At 31.7% G+C, this 17548-nt stretch overlaps 1 protein-coding gene across 1 annotated transcript in view; it reads right to left on the minus strand.

Annotated features, from left to right (window-relative positions):
- Nucleotides 1-17415, minus strand: part of PAN3 (Poly(A) specific ribonuclease subunit PAN3) — a 57625-nt gene extending 40210 nt beyond the window's left edge. Inside the window, exons 1-3 of the mRNA XM_072537403.1 lie at nt 17128-17415; nt 17003-17069; nt 16629-16903 (exon numbers count right to left, since the gene is read on the minus strand). Coding sequence (XP_072393504.1) covers nt 16629-16903; nt 17003-17069; nt 17128-17191 — 406 coding nt within the window. The 5' untranslated portion in view covers nt 17192-17415. The remainder of the gene's footprint in view (nt 1-16628; nt 16904-17002; nt 17070-17127) is intronic.
- Nucleotides 17416-17548: the final 133 nt, after the last annotated feature.

The raw sequence follows: 17548 nt of genomic DNA on the forward strand, positions 1-17548 counted from the left end.
AGATTAGAAATGCGCAATACCACTCCAACAATGATCCACAATGTTCAAGAAGATTACCGTTGTCGGTTCAGTTACTGCCAGCAGACAGGTGGATGGCAATTTGAACATTTTATTTAAGCGAAAAGCAATTTTTTTGATAAATAAACATTTTTTTTTTCTGTTTTATGACAACAGGAAAATATATTTTGTATTAAATAAATTACACACATCTTGTAAATTAATTTAATTCAAAAATTAACTTTTTTGGCCACCAATTTTTTTGGTATTTTGAGAACGATTTCTCAAATGGAAATCAAAGTCAAAATAAACTATCTTAAACTAAAATTGCGGTTAATTTCCAATTAAAATTCCTCGTGGCGTACTGAACAAGTGTCCTTGTTATAGTATAAGTTTTGCAATTAATGTTTTCGTTTTGCAATAATATATATTTACTTTTTGGAGGTGTTTATAAACTGTGACAAATATATTAATACGGGTCATTGCATTTTGTTGTTATCTAAATTAATAATATTAATAATAATATGCCAGCAAAATTGTATTTAAAGTAGATATTTAAATATTTGTAATTGCGTATTTTATTTTTAACTAAGTATATAATTATGCTTATAAAGAGTTTAACTAAATTATTGGTCGTTTATTATCAAAATATATTTAAGTGTGCTAGTTTTTCTGAATTCAAAGGTGTACAGGGTGCTACAAATACATGTATATGGAAATAATACGATAAATACAAAAATAAAAAACTATTTAACGTTTCAGAAATAGAATTTTAAATTGGATAAAAATATAGATTAATCGATAATTAAGAAATAGAGCCATTCATGATTGACTGTAGCAATTAACTTTTAACTTCATCCAGCTATTGACCTCCGTCCAAAATGGCTTTAGAAGAGATATATACCACTAAGTAATTTTCATATTTTTCGATATAAACAAAGCTTTTGACCACATTACATTTTTTCTTTGTTTAAGACACCATACATATCATAAAAATATAAATAGCTAAATCTATCTAAACATTCCGTATATGTATTTAGCACTTGGAATTTTTCTATTGGTCCTTTGCGGCACGCGGCCTTGTTTCAACCAATAGGCGGCGAGGTGCCAAACACGTATATATAATGTTACTTTGGTGCGAAATTCATATTTTATGCGGAATGTTTAGATAGATTTTTTATTAAAATCAATTAAAAGGAGACTGATTTTAAAATATTTGTAATGTATGATTAAAGAAAACTAAAACAATGCAATAAGAAATAAAACAAAATATATTAAATTATAAAAAATTTTAAATGTTTAAAATGTAATATTTATATGAAATTCAATGTGTTTCGCCATGTTTAGTACCTAATGAAAGGTTACATATTGCTATAAAAAAATTCAATTGTTTTTCGTTAGTCATTTATTTTTTGTAATAAAAACAACTGTTAAATAATTTTTATATAATTTTTTTTTGTATACAGTTGTTATTTACAGAGATATATACTGTATTCTATACATAATGGGAAATAATCAGAACAAATTTATTTAAGGACGGTTTGCCAGGTATTATAAGTATAATTGGAGAGCATAATCATAACTTTTTTTTTTTGTGGCATTGACTTTCGTCATTCAGCCAGTCTCGAAAGGTTATAATATATTCCTTAAAAAAGTATACACAGATAAGTACAGATTATTTCTCTCAGACAAATGCACAGCGATATCCCTAAAACGAAATAGACGAATAATTAATAGAAGAACATAATCATAACTTGGAATCAACTGAAAGCCTTTCATACTTTCGTTTATCCGCTGATACAAAAGAAAAATATTTTTCTTATTTTGATAATGGAATGGGAATTAAAGAGTCTTTAGTTATTACGAGTCAAATTGTTAATAAATTGGCTTTGACAGTAAACTTATAGAAAATTCAGAATTTAATCCAAAATATCGTACAGTGCAGCATTGAAATAATATATGGAGAATTGAAAATTTGGGACCTCGCGATGGAACTGGAGTTCTGGAGGTAAAGAGTTAAATTTTGATAAAAAATAATGAAAACCCGGTTGCAGTCATTGTTGTAACACCTATTATGCAACGAGCACACAATCTTCCATTTGAAAAATATGTTATTTTTACAAATACCACAGCTTTTTGCGATGGATTAAACCATTCGGTCTCGTTTATGCTAACCCCTTGTAGAATAGGAGCAGTGCCCTTGGCAGTTATTATTACATAAGGTCAAACAATTGAAAGTTATGCTGCAACATACCAACTGTACAAAGGGTAGATACCAAATGCCTTCGGTGGAATGGGTTATCCTATAATATGTATTACAGATGATGACACGGAAAGAAAAGCCTTAAAATGTGTTAGAGAATATATTATTTTAAACAAAAAGGAAACAGCTGAACAAGAATTTTCTTTTGCCGATTTTATTAATACGCTACAAGATAAAAATGTTAAATTTCGAACTGATTCATCAACGTTAAAATTATTGCACAAAAGATTATTCCATATTAATACAAAAAGGACTTGGGAAAGTTTTTTAAACGGCAGGAGGTTCCTCGGCAAGGCGATTTGGATACAAGACCAATATAAGAGTGCAATCAATTTCAATCAGCCGAAGAAAGTTAGGAGTTAGCGAGTTACTAGAGGATCAAAAAGATTAGCATTTGGGCGATCACCTAAAGATATCGAACAAATGCAACTAAACATGGCGAAGGACATCGAATTTCGCATAAATATTACATTTTAAACATTTAAAATTTTTTATAATATATTTAAATATATTTTGTTTTATTTCCTATTGCATTGTTTTAGTTTTCTTTAATCATACATACATTACAAATATTTTAAAATCAGTCTCCTTTTAACTGATTTTAATAAAAAGTCATCTTTTTTGGTCTACGAATATTTAACATTCCGCATATAAATTTCGCACCAAAGTAACATTCCATTTTTAAGTGTTTGGCACCTCGCCGCCTATTGTGGCACCTGCAAAAAATGTTTTTCAAAAATATTTTACTGCATGTGTAATTTAATTTTTAATAATATGAAGAATGTTTACAGAACTCTTTGCTCGTTCAGGATTTGGCGATAAGGCGAAAGCACAATCGAAAATACAGGAGCAACTGAAACAGAAAATGTGTTTCCTACATCAGAGTTCCCAATCTGATAATCAATTCGATTTCGATTCGATAATCGTTAATCAATTCGATTCCAATTCGACCATCGATAATCAATTCGATTTGATTCAATATAATTCGATAATCGATTCGATTTGATTAAATAATCGATTCACTACGATTCGATTTCAATTCGATTTAATAATCGATTCGCGTCGATATTTGATTCTATATTTGATTCGATTCGATAATCCATTCAATTAGATTCGATAATCGATTCGATAAAATATTTGATTCGATAACCGATTTAATTCGATTCGATTCGATATTTGATTCGATAATCGATTCGATATTTGATTCGATATTTGAGTAAATTCGATTCGATTTATTAATAAAAACGCATAGCACTGAGTTTACTACTCTATGTAGTGTATGGTCGCGCAAAGTGTGTAGTCTCGCGATGTGTCGTTACAGTCGTTAGTGTCGGTTTTATTTTTTTCATACCTCAATGCCATCCACCGCACCGTCCGTAGCTTGCGATAAGAAAGTCATGCTTCCAAAAACCGTTTACACAACGGTAATAAATTTGGTCAATATTCATTGGTGCATATAAGCGGAAACATGCAACAAATGGAATGAAAAAGAAAATAACATGATTACGTAGGATATGAACACTTACTTAAGTTACCAAAGTTTTAAGTTAAGTAATTAAGTTACTTAGACAACGTAAGGTATCAAACAAAATTATCTTCGCGTTGGAATTCACTCAATTTAGCTGACGATCAAAAATAAATTCGTGTCGTGTCGCATGAAATTCGTGTCGTAAGGATATACAGACGGCCCAATTTCACTTTAACCGCAATATGTGCAAATCAAGAAAGGAGAGCAAGTCAACAAAGACAGAAAATATGGTCTCACCACTGAAAGAAATGAGCGGCACCCGGCGGCAAATTTAGTATAGCGCATTGTAGTGGTGATAAAAGTTTTATTTATGGATACAACTCGGAAACAAAATTACAAAAAAAAACGAAAGCAAAGTGTTCAAAGACGAAGCAAAACCAGCAAAAGACATGCAATATTATCTTTCTAAGAAATTACCTGCTTTATGTCGATTTTGACTAATGTGATCACTATTGAACGATCGTATAACTATATCGTAGAAATGCGAAAATAAAACAAAATCGTCAAATCATTATCTATCCGGAAAAACCCAGCAAGCTCCCACTAGTACACAAACAAGTACACTGTTTAGACTATTAAAAACAAAGTTCTTGAGCATTGAAGAGGCCTGAAATATGAATTCGGAACATTCCCCAATTCTCCTCACATGTAGTGATTAAATAATATGGAAAGAGACCCCCTAGACTGGTAAATGCAAGGAAAGATTGGTAGAACTTTTCAGAAATTAACTAGAAGAGTTAGTTAATCTTTCTGTCCATTTGAAAACTAAAAATTAATTAGATGCAGAAGTTGAATTGCTTACCAGGTTCCGCAAGCAACATGGAACAGAACTTCAATCATCCCTGTTAGGACAGAAGGAAAAAATATCCGAAAGAAATCAGTACTCTGATTTCTGAAAAAAGAAAATAACGTCGCAAATGGCAACAAACCAGATCTCCCAAGCACAAGGCAAGTTTAAAAAATACGTAGCAACATCTCAAGCCAGAAATACAACGCATCAAGAATGAATCGATTGGAACATATCTTAGCGAGTTAACAGCTAAAAAAAGTAGTGAATATTCTCTCTGGAACGCTACCAAACGGCTCAAAAGACCTATACTACATAACCCACCAATCAGAAACGCTGATGGAAGCTGTGCTCGACCCAATGCTCAAAGCCAGCCGCTTTGCACAACATCCTGAAAACACGTTTCAACCAAACAAAGGAAATGACTTGGTTAACGTGAATAGCTTTGAATCAAATCTCTTGGAAATTAAACCCACTAATACGAAAGACATCAGTACACGACATCACGATGACCACTACATTCCCTACGGGGGTCAGGATTGCAGAGAGAAAGAGAGAATACGAAAGAAATTGAGAAAGATAAAAGAGAAAGCTCCAGAGTTTGATCAGGCGAACAGGCGAAATATTAAAACAATTACCAAAGAAAACCATCACTAAGCTTGCATACCTATTTATTGCATCATTTAGACTAAAGTATGTTCCCAAAATGTGGAAAGTGGCAGAAGTCATAATGATTGAAAAACCAGGAAAGCCGCCAAATGAGGTTTCATCCCACAGGCCTATTTCATTGTTACCTGTACTTTCAAAATGATATGAAAAGATCCTAATGAAAATACTAAAGATCATCATCGAAGAAAGGAGATTAATCCCACCACATCAGTTTGGCTATAGAATCACTAACATGATTGAAAAGGCGCTAGAGGGAAAACAAATCTGCTCAGCTATCTTCCTGGATGTGATCCAAGCCTTCGATAAGGTATGACACGAAGGCCTTATCCATAAATTGAATTGAGCACTACAGAGGCAGTATTCACAATTTTTAGAGTCGTAGTTAACTGAAAGACACTTCAGAATAAAGCAGGAGAAAGGAAACCTACACAGAGTTAAAGAAAATCAAGGCAATAGTGCAGCAGGGAAGTGTACTCGGCACAGTTCTCTATTTGTTATACACTACACTACACTATACACCTGAACTCGAACATGGAACAATTGCAACATTTGCGAATGACAAAGCTGTTCTGGCAGTAGGAAACATGGCTTCATGAAGAAGCTGCAACAAATCTACAATCTTCAGTGAACAAGATCGATTATTGGACCAAAAAATGGAGGATAAAATTGAATGGAACCAAATCAGTGCATGAGAATTTCACTAATAAGAAAAAACAATATGTGCCAATTGAAATAAATGACACCCAGATCCCTGTTGCAGATACTGCGAAGTACCTAGCTGGGTATGCATCTTGATGCGAGACTTTGTTGGAAGGTAGATATAAAGAAAAAAACGAGAGCAACTTAAACTGAAATACAAAATCTTGTACTGGTTGCTTGGAAGAAACTCAAAGCTCTACATAAACTTTTTATCTATAAACAAATACTCAGACCAGTATGGTCATAAGGTGCTCAGCTCTGGGGTTGTGCCACTAGAATAATATTTTAAAGATACAACGCTTGTAGAACAAAATATTAAAGGACAGTGTCGATGCATCTTGGTATGTTAAAAACAGCTACATTCACCGAGACTTGAAGATGGAGACTGTTGAAGAGATAAGGAATTGTGCCAACAATCGTGAGCAAAGATTGCATCAACATGTGAATATCGAGGCTCTGCACCTCGAACTCCTTGAAAATACAGAGTTAGTAAGAAAACTGAAGAGGGTGAAGTCCTTCAAGTTATTGTAGTGATTAGTTAAAAAGCAGAGGATAGTGCGGCTTAGTGTACACAAGTGCTTGTGTAAATGATTGAATCATTTATTTCAGAAACTCGTCAATTGACATTTTTATCAAAAATGAGTGTAATACAGATTATGATTCTTCAAGTATAAATACATATTTTGTTGCAGAAACCCGTCAAACGGTATGACTCTAAGTGGTTCATATGTCAATAACAATATTGAGTTTAGTGCAGAAACCTGTCAAGCGACCTCACTTAACTGCAGTAAATTTCAGTTTCCTACTTTGATAGCACTGATTTGTAGAAATCTATTTCCACAGCTAGCAAGATTGAGTTTATTTTTATTTAAACAGACAGCAACAATCAATTGTTTTACAGCACATTTAGTTTTTTAGTTTGAGGTTAGAGTTGGTGTTTTGCATTCTTACTTTATATTTTGTGTTACATAAAAAAATTGTTTCTTAACAAAAATGCATAGTGAAAGTTCTGACGATGAACCTGAAGTAAAAAGAAAACGTGGTATTATTAATGAAGTGAAATATAAACGTAATGTAATACGAAAATCAAGAGTAAAGTCCGCTTTACATTTACAAGTACTCGGATCCGAGTAGCTCGGATTTGAGTTACGAGTAGAACTGCGATCGTTTACATTAAATCCGAGCGATCAGAGTAGTTTCAAAGAGAATTTAAAAATAGCGCTATCAAGAAAGAAACGAGCTGCTGTTGCATTAGTGTTATTAAACATTTTAAAGGAGAAAAATAAAGACAAAAAAATTAAGAAAAAGAGAAGCATTTGGGTGAAACAACATTTACAAGAGCGTCACATATTTGGGATTGAAGAAGGTTTGCTCACAACTTTGCTAACGCAAGATGGAAAGGAATTTAAAATTTTTATGCGTATGGAATACGACGTATTTATGATGTTACAACAGAAGGTAAGTTTTAGGACTTTAAAATAGGTATTTATGTTTAAAATTATTTTAATTTAAGGTTCGTCCATACATCGATAAACAAAATTCTGACTTACGAAGTAGTGTAAGTTCTGAGTTAAAACTTACAGTATCTTTGAGATTTCTTGCCACTGGGGATAGCTATAAGTCATTGAATACTTAACAAGAGTGTCATCTTCGACAATAAGTTTATTTGTTATAAGTTTGAAAGAAAGAGAAAGTAAAGTATTTTTTGTAAATATGTAAAGTTTTATATAATCGACCATTTCTTTTCCACTGTACATGTACCCAGAGACTCGATTGGGGTCCCCTAGTCTTTACTTGATTACTAAATGTTAACCGAATCGGTTATATAGGCACGGAGAAAATATATGTGAAATATAAAAACCTTTATCCCATAACCATAAGTGATATCCTGGGTGTTAATCTAAAACAGCGATTATTGCAATTAAGTTCATATAGGAACATTAGTCAACGCTGTGGCTTGAAATCTCCAAATTTCGAATAGATGAGACACAGTTGCAAAGAAGTTGCTGAAATCTATTATGAAGACGTACACGAGAAGTTAGGAATGGAATGTCTGCATTTAACAGAATACTTGGCAGGCACTAACAGTATTCTGGAAATATATCATTATTTAAAAGGGAAAAAAAATGAAGATACCTTTCCTGGTGATACTATAGTATGCAGTCTACCTGTCTATTTATTATAATGTGCAATATAAGTCAATTTTGTGGCTCATTACCAACTAAAATAGTAAATTAACATGAAAAAGTATCAGTTTTCAAAATATAAATAATAATTCGTCTGAATTATGCACCTTATTCACTTTGTAAATATTTTTTTGTTGGCAGTGGCACTTGTGTGGCTAAACAATACCATAATATTGTAAAAATACCACTTTTTTCTTTTCTTGTAAGTACGTGGATCTTATGTTGTTGATCTTTTTCTTGACTTGGTCTGTGGTAATGGTCATGATATCCGCAATAGTCTCGTACGCCTTATTTCTTTTGATAATGTCCTGATACTCTTTCAGTTTCACATTCCATAGACAAAGAACGGTAAAGATCGATAAATTGATCCATTTGATCTGCAGAAAATCTTAGTTCCGCCATTTTTAATTTGGAATTTCCACCACTTTAACGCTCACTCGTACAGGAACTGACAGGAACTCGTACTGCTACTCGGTTTGCGTTCAACTTCAATCCGAGCTCGGATCCGAGTGACAAGAGGATCCGAGTGACAAGAGGCTCCGAGTAGACGTTTATACTTCCGAGTTGCACTCCGAGTAGAGTAACTCGGATCCGAGTACTCGTAAATGTAAAGCGGACTTAAGAGGTGAGGAATACACAAACTATAAAGGTTATGTTGTTCCATCTAAATCTGTTCCCGATAACCTAATATGCAAATGTCCACGGAAATGTTATTTATCTATTGATATTGAGATTAAAAATCAGATCTGGAAAGCTTTTTATTCTATTAATAACAAGAACGAGCAAGCTTTATATTTACAGACCTTAATAGAAGCTACTGAAATAAAGCGTAGATTGAACAAAAATTCAAATCAAGAGAATAGACCTTGCTTAGGCCTAGATAAAACTCCAACCCCACGAATAAAAAATAAGTCTTTTGTATATAACATAAAAATAAATGGTGTTATTACACCAATTTGCAAAAATGTTTTTATACAAATTCACGGTGCATCTCGTGATCGTGTTGCAAGGTTAACCAACCTATTAGCCAAAAACACAACACCCGTTGATATGAGGCAAAAGCCTAGTGGTAATGCGATTGATGGTAATACTTGTCTAGCTACACATGAACACATCTCTCGATTTGAAGTCAGAGAAACTCATTATGGTTCAAAGAAAAAAAGAATATTTAGATGCATCACTAAATATTTCAAAAATGTACGAAATGTTTCAAACTGCATACCCTGAATTAAGGGAAAAAGTGAAGTATAGTATTTTTTTACAAATATTTTAAGGAAAATTTTAACTTATCCTTTGCACGACCACAAGTAGACGTATGTAGCCAATGTGAAAACTTTAAATCAAATCTTATAGATCCAGATTTATGTGACAATGCAAAGCGTAGTGTAGCCGCTGAACAAATCGTACACCAACGCAGAGCCAAAACGTTTTATTTAAAGCAAAAAGAAATGGCCCAAAATAAGGACAATGATACGGTAGTTCTGTGTATTGGTTATATGCAGAACTTACCATTACCACATATACTTGTTCAAGAAGTTTTTTATCTGCGCCAGATTTGGTTAAATATAAAATATTTTGCATTCATGATATGAAGACAAATAAAGCCAAAATGTATATATATCATAAAGGCGAAGCGACTAAGTCTGCTGATAAGGTTTGTTCTATGCTCTTGCATTATCTACAAATAGAAGTTTTTTCAAATGGAGTGAAACATCTTGTACTCTTTAGTGACGGCCCATCTGGCCAGAATAAAAATCAATGTGTTGTGAGGTTTCTTATGAATTTGTTTGAGACTGTAACCCATTATTTTCCGGTCACGGGAGACTCGTATTTACCATGCGACCGTGACTTTGGGAATATAAAACGTGTTGTGCGACGTGCTGATAGAGTATAGGTACACACCAGATCAGTATGCTGAAATGATCCTCAAAGCTAGTAAACCTGGTCGCTTTACTGTCCACAAGGTAAAAAGTGATATGATATTTTCTTTTAGTGCTTGGTGGACCCAATATTCCAAGAAGACTGTGAACTCTGATGAAAGATGTGGGAGGGGTTTTTCAAAGGAACAAATAATACCGTTTAAAGTTTCTACCTATAAGGAATTTTGTTATAAAAACACTAGTCCAGGAAAAGTTGTGATTAATTTAAAGAATTTGCACATCCGTTTGGAAAAGTTCCTATTAACATTAAAAAAATTAACGACATAAAAAAGTTAACAAAATACACATTTGGATATGAGAATTTCTATAATAACATCATATAGTGGCCCCCAACAGAAGCAGAGTGTAAGGTTGACTGGGAATATGTTGATTAAACCTTTCTTTTTCTTCAACTATGTTACTTCAACTATGTAATGTATTCCATTTATATTATTGTTTCTTGATCATAATAAGTTCATTAAATTATTTATTTTATTTAAAAGCACGTCCTCTTCTAAAATTAAAAGAAATTTCCTCGAAAATATTTTTTTCCAGTTTTATTTCAGAAACCCGTCAAGTGAAAAAAATTATTAATTTTTTTTATTTAATTGGAAATTGTTTTACAAAGGTATTAGGTATTATTCATAAAAAATTAAAGAACCAATTTTCAGTTTTGTGAGATAAACAGTTTTTCTCCATTTGCCGAAAATATGAAAAACTGCTCTTGACGGGATTCTGAAATAAATGATTTAATTAATGTAAGTAAAAAATATCCTGTAGAAACATTATTAAATGTAACTATAGTATTAAGCTTTATTAGTATTAATTTAGGACGGAACAGAACTGCTCATTGATCTTTCTGATCAGATTGCAGCATACAGTCCTGACTTTAATCCTAATGGTTTCTTTATGTTTCCACAAGTCAAAGGTCAACATATATATATATATATATATATATATATATATATATATATATATATATATATATATATATATATATATATATATATATATATCTAGCTAAAACCCTATCGAATGTGTGGTCAATACATTAAAGGTTACCAAATTTACAGATAACTCCCGATAGAGAGGAAAGAGTCTTGATATTTGGTGTATAGTTCCTTTAGGACATAAATGTAGGCTATGACAAATTTGAGACCAACAGATACATAATTTTCAAAAATACATGCCTGATATCATGGAACTGCATCGAATCCACAGAGAGGAAGGCCTGTAAGGCCTTCTTTGTGGGTCAATGAATGTCATTGGTTTGATCCAACAGCTCAGTCTGTTAATACTCTATTATATCAGTTTATTTCTATTAGTTTATAGACAGAGGCAGAAAATACTATTGTTTTCAATAATCTTTTTTGAGAACGATTTCCAGAGTGGAAAACAAAACATGAAATTTTTTAGGTAAAATGTAATTGTCATTACAACTAATTTTGGCTTATTCCCATAAAAACATAGTATTTTACTTAAACATGCCACAAGAAAAGACTTTCAGAACATTATAAAAAATATATTCTAATACATAGTTCATGCATTTTTACACTGTTATCATTTAGGAACAAAAACAGAAAATTTGGCATGTTTATTTAAACATGAGAGTTCCACTACAAATAAAATCATACCTTCAAATGGTGAACAGATTGTGAAAAGTAAGTTTTAAGTACCTGGTGTAGGTACTATAGAGTAATGGGGAAATAGATGGAGATGAATGCAGAACAGTTAGTTATAAGCTTGGATAAGACCAGAAGGAAACACAAAAAATGAGATTGACTAATTGAATCAGTGATAAAAAAAACCAAACATTTATGTATGTCACAAATATATCATTTGACAAAAAAAAAAAGAATATGAACAAATTTTTGCAAATCCCAGTAATATTTAGGAATATCAATAATATATTAGTACAAATATAAGAATATATTAAAAAAAACATATATTAACTCAATGAAGAAAAGCTATTAAAGATAGTGAAAAAAAATTGGCCCACATAAAGATGGAAAATAAGTGCATAAATAACAAGACAGTGTGAAAAGCTATGAGAAGACATTAAAAATTTTAAAACCGAAGAAATATATAAAACTATCAACAATAATACAAGTCTGAAGGTATTGAGAAGAAAATGAAAATACAAAATAACTAAACTGGGAAACTGAAAGGCAGAAATCACATCAAATATGACTTTTGAAGTCAGTAGAAGAATTCTACACTAAGTTATATAAGATTCGGCAACAAGATCAATCACACTATACATAATCAGCTAAAAGATGTATACATTTAAGTAAAAAAAGTATACATACTAAGTCTAAGGAATTGTAATACAAGCACCAAATTCGGAAGATTCGCCTTCATTAATAAAGTAAAAAACAAAAAAACAAAATGAGGTCCACGGAACCTTATTTTGTGAATATATATTCATGAATCTTTGCTGCATTTTTAAGGTACTACATTTTATTAAATCGTCTGATGTTACAAAGATACTAAGTATTTGTATTTTCCAAATCTACAAAACAAAACTTTGCAGGATAAAAGGCAGAATGACAATAGGTGAAACTTTAAAGGCCATTGTAAGTTAGAATATAAGGAATATAAATTAAATGGGAGAAAATATCAGAACAAATAAGAAATATATCGTCGGTATACTGCGAAAACCAGGTAAATGTCGGAATACCGAAATCGAGAAAAAACGTTTTTAAAGTTTAGTTTTATATTGTGAATTAAGCAGTCAGCTTGTTTTTGACATTAGGTATTCTAGTGAAAGATGCATATATCTGAAATGATATTCTATCATTAGTTTGAAAAAGTTGAGACACCTATCTGACTAATCCTAAATTTAAGTTGGAAATGCTATCACTTAACTGGTTTTACCTGTAAATCTAGATAAATCAATTACTCTTCAAATAACATATTTAACATAAATATAATAAACCAAGTATAATATTGTCCAGTTTTGTGATCGAGATATGAGGCTTTTACTAGGTAATAGCAATGTTTTAAGGTATTAGTCGATATTTATGACATTTAACTGGTTTTCCCTGAAAATTTTATTAACAGCTGTGTGTAGATATAGTTATTGTATATATGAATGACAGGCAGTTTTATAGAAAAAATCAAATTTATTTCGAATATAATAATAACAATATTATTATTATGAGGCTTCCTCGTCCGATTCGTCACTGAAAGCAGGCTCTGGCAAGATGTTTGTTATATCATTTCCCGTTTTCAAATTACGATACCACCCGTGATATTCCTCCGGTATCACTCCCTTACTAGCTTATAGCTGTACCAAATCTCTCTTTTTTGCTATGCTAATTTTCAAATGTGCATCATAAAGTCGCTTAAGTTCTTCAAGATTGCTTGAATTAGTTGATAACTTGGCGTGCTTTTTTCTTGTTGACTACCGTGCAGTATCAGTAAGGAAATAATTGAAGCTTGTTGACATGTCATAATTAAAATAGATTCTGTTTGTCTCTCCTCTCACGAATCTCATTCTTTTTATCTTCAACCACATTATTTTTTCGCCGTTTTGGTCTTTTGTCCGGTTTTTAATTAAAGTGTGTGACACATTTTTTAAATCATAAAAGTCGTAGTATTTAAATTCTTTACATTTGTATGGTTCTATACATACTTTTTTATCGTCAACCTTGATATTTCTATTTCCTCTTGCATTTTGAAAAACAGACAAGTGATCTGGCATCCCATAGATAGATCTGTGTTTTTTAGCGGTTTCGTTACTACTCTGCATAGAGTCAACTTCCATATAGGAACGTCCAGAATCTAAAAATTTGTGTTCAATAATATTTAAACGGATTCTGTCCTCTGCAGGCATCAGAAAATAAACTTATTTCACTTACATATTCTGGAACACATTTTGATAAGTAGTGGAGTATAATGCTTTCTATTTCAGAACTTCCTTGTCTACCGTTAATTTCTGACCAGTCAAAACAGTAAGCTGCATTTGGTAATGCGGCTTCATATACACACAAATTGTAGACACATAATTTTCGAGAATAATATAGTTTTCCAGTCAATCCACTTGTAATCTGTAGTACGGCCTGTAGATCGAAAGTAACAAAAACAAAATCCCGTTGTTCATTAGATCTTTTCTTATCATTTTGTTTTTTAAGATTACATACTTCTTTTCTTTTCTGATGTTCTCTGTAACTGTCTTCTAAATCCGATTTGTCAGTTGGATTAGCCCTATCATATTTATTACAAACTAAACATTGATCTTTTTTAGCAACAAAAAAGCTTAAATTATAGTTGTTAGAAAATATTCTTCGGTATGTAATTTCGCTAACACCTTCTAGTTTCTTCTGCACATAGTCATTTATAAAAAGTTGGTACATTTTTCTTATACTTAAATTTTTGTCCAAATATCTATGCTTTGAACTTTGGTGAATATAATGTGGGCCCATGGTTGGAAAAGACTTCACGATTTTTCGGGTTTTACTGCTTGCCTCTTTTATCCGTATCTGCATAACAGCCTAGAATATCAGTTTTTCTTATAACATCTTGTATTAACGACTCTGATATACAAAGTGTCTTACAAAGAAATTTCTCACATACCTGTATGTCTTGACCATTCAAAGAAAAGTAACACTTTTTGGAAAATGCACGTGGTTTTTTAAACTTCAACGGACTACAACGACTCTCTTTGGTGGCTCCGTTTTAATACGTGCAATAAGAAAATGTTTCTGGCCTATATATTCTAACTTTCAATAATCACGACATAGTCTTTGTCTGTAATCTTCGCTGAAATAACTGGCACATTTGTAAAAGCACTCTGAACGATTAACTGGTTTTGGCATCGCTGGTCTATGGTCTTTTTTTTTATCTTATAAGGCAAACCCTCAGCACGCCTCCTTTTTGCGACATTTATTACCCAATCTTTGGAGTTAGCTTTTCTCCAACGTTTTAGTGGACGTATGTCTTTCCATACTTTGTCAAGAAGTAGATTTAATATCCAACTAGCTATTTCAGTTGACACTAAATTGTTCGTGGGTGCACCTATTTCAGTATCTTTTTTCTCATTATTTAGGCTATCAAAGTGTGTAAATCATATAGACTTCCTAGAGAGAGTGATCCCTCTTCACTTGGCTGATATGTGGGGTCTACATCTGAAAAGTCAATATCAAAAATGGATTCCATCATTGAGTCTATATTGTTCTCAGAATCATCAACAATTGAACTGTTGTCTTCAGTTATTCTATCTGTGTATGGGTTATAAAGATCATTTATGGGTTTAGCTTAGTAACCATTTCTAAATTTTAACTCAACTCATTTTCAGGTAGAATGAAGTAAGTGTACTTAAAGGTTTTTACTAGTCGATATGAAAGAGAAATTTTAATAAATCATACACGTAAAATGTATTAAAGACACTTATCACCTTTTTACTGAATATGGTTTGCAGTAGTAGAAATATATTGTTGTCCGGCATAATAATATATGTGGGCTTACTTTGTTTTACATGCAACAGAACTTTAATTTTATGGAAGTAAGTAGCGATATATTGTTTTATTTGAAAACGAAAAGTTGATTAGGTGTAACTTATTTGTTTATTACACAAATTATCTGCTGAATGGTAAGTCGTATCATTTATTTGGTTTTATCTGTATGTAGAGCGGAAAAAGCTGAGAATTTTGGTATACTTAACTCAACATTTTAAAATTTGTTATTTACCTGGTTTTCGCAGTATACCGACGATATTGAAAAAAAAATATGATGGCAGATAAGAAATAAAATTATGGCAATCTAATATTACTGCAATATATATTAACTATAAAATTATATACTTCATATTTTTCACAACATTCCTTCCTTCCATGGTTTTAGCAAGGTTTTTACTGCTGGATGCCCTTCCTGATGCAAACTTTTTCACAACAAATTTATTTAAAAATATTCATAACATATGTTTTCCCCTAAAATTGCTAAAACAGTTACTTCATAAGAGATAATATAATAACCTAGAATTTCTTGTTTTCCAAAGTAACAGAATTCAGAGTAACCGTGAACACAGAATCAGCTAGCTCTTATTTTACAACAGCCTTAAGTTAAAAAAATGCTAATACTAGTTAGCAAATATTTTGTATGACTTACTGAAAGCAGTAAATAATAACCCCTAGAACATAACTATATAACAGCAATACTACAAAAGATCCTGAAGTATATTTGCAGAGTAGAAATTTCATATATTTAAGTTAATCATTTCATAATTGTTTTAAATCCAAAATACTAATATAAACACAAAATATTTTATTTAAAACATTCTCTATTGAACACCACTATATTTTAAAAATGACAATTTGACTATAATATTCAATACTTATTGAAATTTTGTTGTTCGATAAACCTTAATACCCAAAAACTGCTGTTTTTTTTTTAATCTTCAAAGTTTATGAATTACAGATTTTTTCTTATAGGTATCAGATCTCTGTGAAGTGTCAGATTTTTCTCTCAGAGAGCTCTGACGTGAGAGAGTTTTTATTATGTGTATGTAAAATCACTTCTATGAAAGGGTGGCCCTTAAAATTAAATAAATTAACAAATAGTTCATAAATATTTGGTGTACCTGCTGTTTCATTTGGTTGGCAGTTCTCTGGTGTGGTCTGTATCTGATAGAAGTAGGTAGTACCACCAACATTTTCTTGGTAGGCTGGTAAAGAAGGTCCTGGACTAGATCCCACTTTCTCTGACTGAACAGGTGAACTAGTTGCAATGGATGAATTGTTTGGTAAGTTTGCTAAGGGGGGCGAAGAAGATTCTGAAGAAATATGGGATGTTGATAAACTGCCATCATCTAATTTCTTTGATATTGAATGAAGTGAAGAGTTTGAACTTGAATATCTGCAAAATGAATAAGTACATGTGTATTAAATAACCAATTTCATGCTCTAAACGAAGTATAATATGTGTTTATTAAAAGTAAATTTTCAAATTATTTACCCAAAGAAATTAGGTGAAGCAGATGTACTGGAACTAATAACTCTTGGAACAAATTCGGTAGCTTGAGCTGAAAATTTATTAAAAAAATACAATATGTATTACCCACTTTTTTATTAAAATCTTACTTGCTCTTGCTAGATCCAGACGACTCGAAAGGGAACGGGAATGGTTATGGGACACCCAATCCATTAGATTTTTTGTATTTATTTCTTTAGTTCACTGATGTTACCTATCACTTTGAATATGTAGTGAATTACTTTGAGAAAATTCTTCTATGAACACCTTTTGGATACCTTTCACGTTGAATTACAAACTAGCATATTGTATTAAGATTATCCATTTCTCAAAATAAAATTTTTTTCCTCTTAGACTTCAATATCAAGTATTACTGATATTCAGAGTAATTCAGACTATTCACTAATTATTATCAAAATTACTTTCCCTCTCTGAATTGCTTTCTACTTTTCATCTTTTTCTGAAGTACGATTACACACCTATTGATTCATCATACATTTAAAATCACGAACGTAATTAATACAAAAAGTA

The sequence above is a fragment of the Diabrotica undecimpunctata genome, chromosome 7, assembly GCF_040954645.1.
Source record: "Diabrotica undecimpunctata isolate CICGRU chromosome 7, icDiaUnde3, whole genome shotgun sequence".
Lineage (NCBI taxonomy): Eukaryota > Metazoa > Arthropoda > Insecta > Coleoptera > Chrysomelidae > Diabrotica > Diabrotica undecimpunctata.